General features: G+C 43.7%; 1 protein-coding gene across 1 annotated transcript; it reads right to left on the reverse strand.

Moving 5' to 3' along the window:
• Positions 1-579: 579 nt before the first annotated feature.
• Positions 580-9,096, reverse strand: LOC144992309 (uncharacterized). Its single transcript, XM_078947998.1, has 2 exons — positions 7,295-9,096; positions 580-766 (listed from the first exon to the last, which is right to left on the reverse strand). Exon 1 carries the CDS (start codon positions 8,323-8,325, stop codon positions 7,678-7,680), a length of 648 nt encoding a protein of 215 aa, XP_078804124.1. The 5' UTR covers positions 8,326-9,096; the 3' UTR covers positions 580-766; positions 7,295-7,677.
• Positions 9,097-11,523: the final 2,427 nt, after the last annotated feature.

An 11,523-nucleotide genomic window follows, 5' to 3' on the forward strand; every position in this document is an offset into this window, starting at 1 on the left:
TTTTTTTTATATTTAGAGCTCTAAGCAAACAAACAGTTGTCTATATAAAAGAGCTTTTACAATTGTGCACTTTTAGCAGGTCTCTGAGTTCATGTGACCAATGTATGGTGGATTTTCACAGACCTTGTTTAAAACTGAAGGTGAGAGAGACTTAGAGAAATGGCTTCATTGTTCTGGAGTTCTTTGTTTCATCCACAGAAGAGTAGAATTGGTGATTGATTTTGAAAAGCTGCTGAAAAAAGTATCTTTTTCAAATTGCAATTTCTAACTTGGGTTTTACATTTTGTGTTCCATTTTTTGTGCTTTAATTGGGAAGCATTTGTTATTTGTTTGGTGTTTTTAAGGTTCTGCAAATATACACATCATTTTTTAGAGACATTTGTTATCAGTTGTGTTTGTTGATTTGTAGTTTAATTTCATTGGATGTATAGATGTCGTGTGGGGGGGAGGCTCGAGAGCAGGTAGGACCCAGGCGCAGAGACGGGAGGCAAACGGGTTCAGGGCAAGTGGGTTTATTTAACTAACAAAAAGTGCTGCAGAGCAGGATGACAAAACTAAAAACAAAAACTTACTGTGGCATGGCAAGGGACATGGACGCCAGACAAGAAGACGTGATCAACATGAGCAGAAGTTAATGGACCAGCACAGGAGGAAGGCAGAGACAAGACTTATATACAGACAGGGCAGACAAGACACAGGTGAACACGATTAGGGCAGATGGGGACCAAAGGAAGTAAAACTCAAGAAACATGACAAGACAGGAAACCTTTCAAAATAAAACAGGAAACAGAACCAAACAAGACAGAACAAGAACTAAAGCGAAAAAAAAAGACAACAAACTGAAACCATGACAATAGAAAGGAAAAGAAGTTCAAACATTGATTATAAAAAAGGATATAAGAGATAAAAAAAAAGAAAAAGGAAAAGAAAAAAAATAAAATATTGATTTAATTGCATTTTGAATGAATAAAAAACAATGATTAATAGAATCAGAATCTGAATCAGGAATCAGAAAAAGTTTTATTGCCAGGTTCAGTAGAGCGCACTTTACAAAACGAGGAATTTGACTTGGTGTATAGTGCAATTAAGAATAAGTTAAAAATTAAGTTAACAACAACAACACACTATATACAGTAGAGTAAGGTGAATTAAAGTGGGAGCACAGATGGGCTGGGATGGTGGGGCCTGTAAGTGGCACCGACAGTCCTTTGGTGGGCGGGGGGGGGGAGGGGGGGTCACCTGGGGGAGTTGGGGTTCTGTTCAGCAGGCTGGCTGCAGTGGGGAAGAAGCTGTTCTTGTGGCGCGAGGTCCTGGTACTGATGGACCGGAGCCTCTTGCCAGAAGGGAGGGGCCGAAAGAGATTATGTCCTGGATGAGAGGGGTTGGCTACAATCCTGGCTGCCCGCCTCCAGGTCCTGGAGATGTGCAGCTCCTGGAGAGACGGGAGGTGGCAGCCGATCACCTTCTCTGCTGAGTGGATGACGCGTTGCAGCTTGGCCTTGTCTCTGGCCGTGGCCGCAGCGAACCAGACTGTGATGGAGGACGTGAGGGTGGATTCGATGATGGCGGTGTAAAAGTCTACCAGCATCTTTTCAGGGAGGTGAAACTTCTTCAGCTGCCTCAGGAAGTACATCCTCTGCTGGACCTTCTTAGTGATGGAGCTGATGTTCTGCTCCCACTTGAGGTCCTGGCTGATGATGGTTCCCAGGAAGCAGAAGGACTCCACAGAGGTCACCGGGGAGTCACAGAGGATGACAGGGGGGAGGGGGGCTGGGGCCTTCCTGAAGTCCACTGTCATCTCCACTGTCTTCAGAGCATTAAGCTCCAGGTTGTTAGCGCTGCACTATGACACCAGCCTGGCTATTTCACTCCTGTAGGCCGACTCATCTCCGTCAGAGATGAGGCCGATGAGTGTGGTGTCGTCAGCAAACTTCAGGAGTTTGACAGACAGGTGACCAGCTGTGCAGCTGTTTGTGTACAGGGAGAGTAACAGGGGTGAAAGGACACAGCCCTGGGGGGATCCGGTGCTTGTGGTCCGAGTATCTGAGACGAGCTTCCCCAGCCTCACATACTGCTGTCTGTCCGTCAGGAAGTCTGTGATCCACCTGCAGGTGGAGTCAGGCACATTCATCTTGGAGAGTTTTTAATACTAAAGATGTATGAAAGACATACCGAAAAAATATGTCTTTCAGTGTTTAACTGGCTGTCTTTGGATTATGCATGCCTGAATAATGGCCATTCTTACTCCTCATCTCTCTGTTCACTGCTTGCTAATTTACATAGCAGGGGTCCCAGCAGGAGGGGGCGGGGTTGTAACACGACTCCTTCAGCAGAGCCAGGCTGAGAGAGGCTTTGACATGTAAGATGTTAGATGTTAGAATGCCAGATGTTAGAATGACCAGTTCATTTTATATCTATGAAAATATTCAGGTAGCTATGGGACATGTTTAGCTATAGGTCTGTGAAAATTGGTGTCGATTGTTGAAACATAAGTTACCATAAAAAAATGTTTGTTTGGAGTCTAGACAGATTTAACACAGGTTTTTGGATGAAAAAGGATTTTTTATAAATCATCTGTTACACTTTTAAGTCTGAAAAAAATATGGAAGGCAGCAAACACAGATCCCTACCGTTTTTAATTTTTTTGTGCTGATATTTGAAAGATAAGTTATGCAAAAAAATAGGTGTTTGCAGTTTTGCCTAAAAAGACGTTTTCGGACCTTTTTGGATGAAATGATGTCTAAAAGTTCACCTGTAACTTCAATCATTCTGAATTTTTTTAGGAAGCAGTAGCAAATAAATGCCTATGAAAGTTGAATTCTTGGTGCTGATAACCTAAACAGAATTTATGCTAAAAATCTTTGTTCAGTCCAAAATTGTATAGGAAAAAAAGAGGTATGAAGTTTCTCATAGACCCTATTGTGTTACATATCAAAGCTGGAGGTTATTAAAGGCATCTAATTCTGAAATCTCAGCTTCCTGAGACAAACGGCTGATTTATAATAAATTTCTATTATTTGGGTGCACATAATCGACCACTTCCTGTTACGCAGGCACCGTCAGGTGTACACCCATGAAACTTCAGATTATGAGAGAGGACCCTTCTGAGTATCTCCAGTTTTAATTTCATGCACATCGGACAAAGCAAAGAGAAAATACAGGGCAGAATGTGCCCCATACAATAACTAGGTGGCGCTATAGAGCTCGTCCAAAGTTGTCATATCCATGGGTTCAGAATGGAAGCTTCATCATATCCATTGAAATTCAGTGAGATTGGACAAGGAATGGGCACATGAGAGCAACATTTGTGTGCATGGCGAGACGCCCAACTTTGCCGCTCTGTCAAGACCACACCCCTGCGTTGAAAGATATGTTTTTTATCAGAGTAAACTTCAATGGTTTTTCAACAGGTGGACGTCATTTTGAGGTGTGTCGGCTCATCCTACTTGGAGCAGTGATGCTCCAAGTAAAACATGTCATTTCCTGTTGTCAGCAGGTGGCGCTACACCTTTTCCGTATTCTTCCACTCCAGATGTGTTCAGAGTCAGACTACAATCATGCATACCAATTTGGGATCAAATTGGATTATGCATGGCTGAGTAATGGCCATTTTTCTTTTCATGGCGTGATTTCGAAACGCCTTCGAATTTTGACGTGCCGCCACGGTCACAAACGACCATAAAAACTTAAAAGCTTCGCAATTTAACATCAGACATGTGTCTAGTTTACAAAACCAAAGTTTGGAGTCATTGTTCACAAATCTCTAGGAGGAGTTCGTTCTAGAACGAGGCCTGCAAATGACCAAAACACAGCAAAAATGACATATTGACATCAATATAGCAGACTTCCTGTGCAACTGACAGCTTGGTCCCAAGAGACTTTTTTGTAGGTTTCCATCTGATGAACATGTCCTGTAAATATCAAGCTTGTATGTTAAAGAACATGGCGGGGCTCGCGAAAACAAACATTGTAGGTGGCGCTATTGAGTCATTTTTGTGCACCCATGCGAGAGCTGTATATCTAAGGTGGAGATATGTAAGAGACATCTCATTCTGAAATCTCAGCCTCGTGATACAAACGGTTGATTTTTTATGAATTTTTAATTATCTGACTGCAACGCAATCAACCACTTCCTGTTTGGCGGTGGCTTGCGCAAGCACCGTCAGGTGTACGCCCATGAAACTTTAAACAATGAGAGAAGACCCTTGTGAGTATCTCCTGTTGTAATTTTATGAACGTCTGACAAAGCACAGAGAAAAGATAGGTCAAAATGTGACAAAAAATGTATTTGTTTATATCTAGGTGGCGCTATGGAGCTCGTCCAAGATTGTCATATCCATGGTTTCAGAATGGAAGCATCATCATCTCCATTGAATTTAAGTGAGATCGGACAAGGAATGTGCACGTGAGAGCAACTTTTGTGTGCATGGCGAGACGCCCAACTTCGCCGCTCTGTCACGACCACACCCCCGCATTGAAAGTTATGGCTTTTTGTCAGAGTAAACTTCAATGGCTTTTTAACAGGTGGATATCATTTTGAGGTGTGTCGGCTCATCCTACTTGGAGCAGTGATGCTCCAAGTCAAACATGTCATTTCCTCTTGCCAGCAGGTGGCGCTACACCTGTTCCGGATTCTTCCACTGCAGATGTGTTCAGAGTCAGACTGCAATCATGCACATAAATTTTGGATCAAATTGGATTATGCATGGCTGAATAATGGCCATTTTTCTTTTCATGGCGTGTTTTCAAAATGACCTCGAATTTTGACGCGCCGCCACGGTCACAAACAACCGTAAAAACTTAAAAGCTTCGCAATTTAACATCGGACATGGGTCTAGTTTACAAAACCAAAGTTTGGAGTCATTATTCATAAATCTCTAGGAGGAGTTCGTTCTAGAACGAGACCTGCAAATGTCCAAAATGCAGCAAAAATGACATATTGACATCAATATAGCAGACTTCCTGTGCAACTGACAGCTTGGTCCCAGGAGACTTTTTTGTAGGTTTCCATCTGATGGACATTCCTTGAAAAAATCAAGCTTGTATGTCAAAGCATGTGGCGGGGCTCGCCAAAACAAATTTTGTAGGTGGCGCTATCGAGCCATTTTTGTGCACCCATGTCAGTCTCCCATAAAATATAAAATTTTTCGCGACTCCTGATGTGTGTGCGAAATTTGGTGAGTTTTGGGGTATGTTAAAGGCCTCAAAAAGGCGACTGTTCCGTCGGAAGAAAAATAATAATAATAATTAAAGCTACAAGTAGCATTTAGCGGGCCCGAGCACGTGCGACCGCATGGCACGAGCGACCGCCCCGTGAGCAACGCCCTGCTCGAGCCATTCTCGTCGTTTTTTCTTGTCCATTCTGGAGCTCCAAGCTATTGTTAATACGACAGCAGCCTGGGGGGGGGGGGGGGGGGGCTGTAATCTGTTGCCTTAAGGGACAAAGACTTTTGCATATAGCATGAAAAAAATTCAAGCAATGATGATAATTGCTATCACTGTCCCTAAGGATGAGAACAATAGAACTCATTCAATTTCCACTACAATGTCTAGATGAGTGTCAGCTATGTCTGATAACTTGGCCAATTAGCTGGACCGGGATCTTGCAAAGTGCAGGTGGTTAACGTCCAGTGTGATGAGTCTGTGGACGGCAACAGTACAGCATAGCTTTTGGTTTCCACAAGAGAAGAACTCCTGACACATCTGCCCTAACAGACAACTACAAGAGGAGTTGAAATGTATAACACGGTGAAGGAGTTTTTGTGCAGAAAAAGGTACAATTAGAAAAGCTGGTAGCAGTGACTGCAGATGGGACTCCTGCTATGATCAATAGACAAACAGGTTTCATCACTCACTGTAAAGCTGACCCAGACTTTCCAAAATGTCTGCATTACTGCTGCGTCATTCACCAGCAGGCCTTATGTGCAGAAGTGATTGGCTCTGGACATATAATGACTCTTATTCTGAAAATCGTAAACAACCTCAGCTGCAAAGCAAAACAGCACAGGATTTTTAAGGTGCTATTGGAGGAGATGTCTGTTGAATATGGTGAATATGAATATGGTGAATCTGAACTTGCATTCTTGACTGACATTACTGGAAAACTAAACCACTTGATCTGCGAGCTGCAAGACAATGGCAAAACTATTTTTTTTTGACCAGCCTGCCTGAGCCAGTGTTTTTCTTGTGGGGATCTTTTCTGCCAGGGCTTGTCAGCTTGGTCAGTGGATGTTGCTGCAGTTGTCTCCCTTGCTGGGACAGCTGGAGTTAAACACAGCAGCTCACGGCTCTGAAGTGGACCCCGTTGCTGTCCCAGTCTGGATGGGCACTGTGGCGATGTTCCAATGGCCAGGCTGGCTCCTGGTATAAAGAGATTCCCAAATACCATTTCCTAACCGCAGAGCCAAGGATGTGTTTACATGTTTAGGTCAAAAATGTGATGGACAGCTTCATGTTGTCTAAACATGCCACCCTGTTATTAATCCAGTTGATATGGTTCTCCATCTGTGTCTAGGTGATAGAAAAGCATTTTTTTTATATTTAGAGCTCTAAGCAAACAAACAGTTGTCTATATAAAAGAGCTTTTACAATTGTGCACTTTTAGCAGGTCTCTGAGTTCATGTGACCAATGTATGGTGGATTTTCACAGACCTTGTTTAAAACTGAAGGTGAGAGAGACTTAGAGAAATGGCTTCATTGTTCTGGAGTTCTTTGTTTCATCCACAGAAGAGTAGAATTGGTGATTGATTTTGAAAAGCTGCTGAAAAAAGTATCTTTTTCAAATTGCAATTTCTAACTTAGGTTTTACATTTTGTGTTCCATTTTTTGTGCTTTAATTGGGAAGCATTTGTTATTTGTTTGGTGTTTTTAAGGTTCTGCAAATATACACATCATTTTTTAGAGACATTTGTTATCAGTTGTGTTTGTTGATTTGTAGTTTAATTTCATTGGATGTATAGATGTCGTGTGGGGGGGAGGCTCGAGAGCAGGTAGGACCCAGGCGCAGAGACGGGAGGCAAACGGGTTCAGGGCAAGTGGGTTTATTTAACTAACAAAAAGCGCTGCAGAGCAGGATGACAAAACTAAAAACAAAAACTTACTGTGGCATGGCAAGGGACATGGACGCCAGACAAGAAGACGTGAACAACATGAGCAGAAGTTAATGGACCAGCACAGGAGGAAGGCAGAGACAAGACTTATATACAGACAGGGCAGACAAGACACAGGTGAACACGATTAGGGCAGATGGGGACCAAAGGAAGTAAAACTCAAGAAACATGACAATACAGGAAACCTTTCAAAATAAAACAGGAAACAGAACCAAACAAGACAGAACAAGAACTAAAGCGAAAAAAAAGACAACAAACTGAAACCATGACAATAGAAAGGAAAAGAAGTTCAAACATTGATTATAAAAAAGGATATAAGAGATAAAAAAAAAAAGAAAAAGGAAAAGAAAAAAGATAAAATATTGATTTAATTGCATTTTGAATGAATAAAAAACAATGATTAATAGAATCAGAATCAGAATCAGGAATCAGAAAAAGTTTTATTGGCAGGTTCAGTAGAGCGCACTTTACAAAACGAGGAATTTGACTTGGTGTATAGTGCAATTAAGAATAAGTTAAAAATTAAGTTAACAACAACAACACACTATATACAGTAGAGTAAGGTGAATTAAAGTGGGAGCACAGATGGGCTGGGATGGTGGGGCCTGTAAGTGGCACCGACAGTCCTTTGGTGGGCGGGGGGGGGGGGGGGGTCACCTGGGGGAGTTGGGGTACTGTTCAGCAGGCTGACTGCAGTGGGGAAGAAGCTGTTCTTGTGGCGCGAGGTCCTGGTCCTGATGGACCGGAGCCTCTTGCCAGAAGGGAGGGGCCGAAAGAGATTATGTCCTGGATGAGAGGGGTTGGCTACAATCCTGGCTGCCCGCCTCCAGGTCCTGGAGATGTGCAGCTCCTGGAGAGACGGGAGGTGGCAGCCGATCACCTTCTCTGCTGAGTGGATGACGCGTTGCAGCTTGGCCTTGTCTCTGGCCGTGGCCGCAGCGAACCAGACTGTGATGGAGGACGTGAGGGTGGATTCGATGATGGCGGTGTAAAAGTCTACCAGCATCTTTTCAGGGAGGTGAAACTCTTTCAGCTGCCTCAGGAAGTACATCCTCTGCTGGACCTTCTTAGTGATGGAGCTGATGTTCTGCTCCCACTTGAGGTCCTGGCTGATGATGGTTCCCAGGAAGCAGAAGGACTCCACAGAGGTCACCGGGGAGTCACAGAGGATGACAGGGGGGAGGGGGGCTGGGGCCTTCCTGAAGTCCACTGTCATCTCCACTGTCTTCAGAGCATTAAGCTCCAGGTTGTTAGCGCTGCACTATGACACCAGCCTGGCTATTTCACTCCTGTAGGCCGACTCATCTCCGTCAGAGATGAGGCCGATGAGTGTGGTGTCGTCAGCAAACTTCAGGAGTTTGACAGACAGGTGACCAGCTGTGCAGCTGTTTGTGTACAGGGAGAGTAACAGGGGTGAAAGGACACAGCCCTGGGGGGATCGGGTGCTTGTGGTCCGAGTATCTGAGACGAGCTTCCCCAGCCTCACTTACTGCTGTCTGTCCGTCAGGAAGTCTGTGATCCACCTGCAGGTGGAGTCAGGCACATTCATCTTGGAGAGTTTTTAATACTAAAGATGTATGAAAGACATACCGAAAAAATATGTCTTTCAGTGTTTAACTGGCTGTCTTTGGATTATGCATGCCTGAGTAATGGCCATTCTTACTCCTCATCTCTCTGTTCACTGCTTGCTAATTTACATAGCAGGGGTCCCAGCAGGAGGGGGCGGGGTTGTAACACGACTCCTTCAGCAGAGCCAGGCTGAGAGAGGCTTTGACATGTAAGATGTTAGATGTTAGAATGCCAGATGTTAGAATGACCAGTTCATTTTATATCTATGAAAATATTCAGGGAGCTATGGGACATGTTCAGCTATAGGTCTGTGAAAATTGGTGTCGATTGTTGAAACATAAGTTACCATAAAAAAATGTTTGTTTGGAGTCTAGACAGATTTAACACAGGTTTTTGGATGAAAAAGGATTTTTTATAAATCATCTGTTACACTTTTAAGTCTGAAAAAAATATGGAAGGCAGCAAACACAGATCCCTACCGTTTTTAATTTTTTTGTGCTGATATTTGAAAGATAAGTTATGCAAAAAAATAGGTGTTTGCAGTTTTGCCTAAAAAGACGTTTTCGGACCTTTTTGGATCAAATGTTGTCTAAAAGTTCACCTGTAACTTCAATCATTCTGAATTTTTTTAGGAAAACTAAACCACTTCAACTGTGATCTGCAAGGCAATGGTAAAACTATATTTTTTATGGAACAGCCTGCAGTGTTTCTTGTGGGGATCTTTTCTGCCAGGGCTTGCCGGCTTGGTCGGTGGTTGTTGCTGTTACCAATCCAGTTGATATGGTTCTCCATCTGTGTCTAAGTGATAAAATCAGAATCAGAATCGTTTATTGTCATTGTACATGGGGATACAATGAAATTGCAGCAGCCTTGGAGTGAAGGAGTTACATAAAATAAAAATAAAAATAGAATAGAAAAAGAAATACTGTATTTACAACTCTTAACAAAAATGAACAATATGGACAGAAACTGTTAAATATTAAATATTTGTGAATAAAATAGAAAGGAATTACATGAGTTGCTGTGAGCACAGCTTAATAAATATCAAGTTATTGCACAGTGACCCGGTTAGACAGTCAGGATATTGCACGCATTGTAGTAAAATTAGAGTGAGGTGTGGTTGGTGGACGTATGTGCATTCCGTATGATAATTGCCTGTGGAAAAAAGCTGTTTCTTAGTCTGTTTGTCCTGGTTCTGATGGACCTGTACCTCCTTCCAGAGGGCAGCAGTTCAAACAGAGGGAAAGCAGAATGGGTGGAGTTAGTGGTGATGCTAGTCACTCTGCTGAGGCAGCGAGACTGGTAAATGTCCTTCAGTGAGGGGAGGGGGCAGCCGATGATCCTCTGCGCTGTCTTTACCATTCTCTGGAGACTCTGCCGTTCTGCTTCAGTGCAGTGGGAAAACCACACTGTGATGCCATAGGACAGAATGCTCTCAATGGTTGAGCGGTAGAACGTTACCAGCAGCTCCTGGCTGACGTCGTTCCTCCTAAGTTTTCTCAGGAAGTGCAGGCGTTGCTGGGCCTTCCTGATGACAGTCATGGTGTTGTTAGACCATGTGAGGTCAGCAGAGATGGTGGTGCCCAGGAGGGTGAAGCTGTGGACCCTCTCCACACAGTTTCCATCGATGTAGAGTGGGGGTGGATCTGTTCTGTTTTTTCTGAAGTCCAGGATGATCTCCTTGGTCTTGGTGGTGTTCAGGATGAGGTTATTAGCCTGACACCACCTTGAGAGTTTCAGGACTTCGTCTCTGTAGGCCGTCTCGTCGTCCCCAGAGATCAGCCCCACCACAGTAGTGTCGTCTGCAAACTTCACCACGGTGTTGCTGGTGTGGGCTGGTCTGCAGTCTGCTGTGTACAGTGTGTACAGCAGAGGACTCAGCACACATCCCTGTGTGGAGCCTGTGCTCAGCGTCCGGGTGGAGGAGAGGTGGGGGTCAAGTTTGACTGTCTGTGGTCTGTTTGTCAGGAAGTCCTTGATCCACGAGCAGGTGAGTGGGTGGAGTCCTAGTTCAGACAGTTTGTTGACCAGAATGTCAGGAATGATTGTGTTAAAGGCTGAGCTATAGTCCACAAAGAGCATCCTGGCGTAGGTGTCTCTGTGTTCCAGGTGGCTCAGCGCAGTGTGGAGGGTGATGGAAATGGCATCATCCGTTGATCTGTTTGCTTTGTAAGCAAACTGGTGGGGGACGAAGATTGGAGGGAGGGAGTCTTTGATGTGTCCCAGGAGCAGCCGCTCCAGACACTTTGTGATGACAGCAGTGAGTGCAACTGGGCGGAAGTCCGTGAGGAAGGCTGTGGATGAGGACTTTTTGGGTATCGGGATGATAGTGGATGACTTCAGGCAAGCAGGGATGAAAGCCTGAGCTAGCGACAGGTTGAAGATTTTTGTGAAGACCTGGGAGAGTTGATCGGCGCAGGCCCGCAGAACCTTTCCGGGAACTCCATCAGGTCCCGCCGCTTTCCTGGGGTTTACCCTGCTGAACATCCGTGCCATCCGTGCCACGTCCATAAAGGCATTGTTTTTATATTTAGAGCTCTAAGCAACCAAACAGTTGTCTATATAAAAGAGCTTTTCCAATTGTGCACTTTTAGCAGGCTGAAAAAATTATCTTTTTAAAATTGCCATTTCAAATTTGGGTTTTAAATTTTGTGTTCCATTTTTCTGTGCTTGTATTGGAAGGATTTGTTATTATTTTGTTTAAAAGTGCTACATATTGTATATACACATAATTTATTTAGAGAAATTTGCTATACGTTGTGTTTTTTGGTTTTGTAGTTCAATTTCATTGGATTTATATTAAGGAAAAGAAGTTGCAGCATTGATTAAAAAAGGATAAAAGAGA

The sequence above is a fragment of the Oryzias latipes genome, chromosome 5 (assembly GCF_053564925.1).
Source record: "Oryzias latipes strain Hd-rR chromosome 5, Olatipes_Hd-rR_3.1".
Classification (NCBI taxonomy): Eukaryota; Metazoa; Chordata; class Actinopteri; order Beloniformes; family Adrianichthyidae; genus Oryzias; species Oryzias latipes.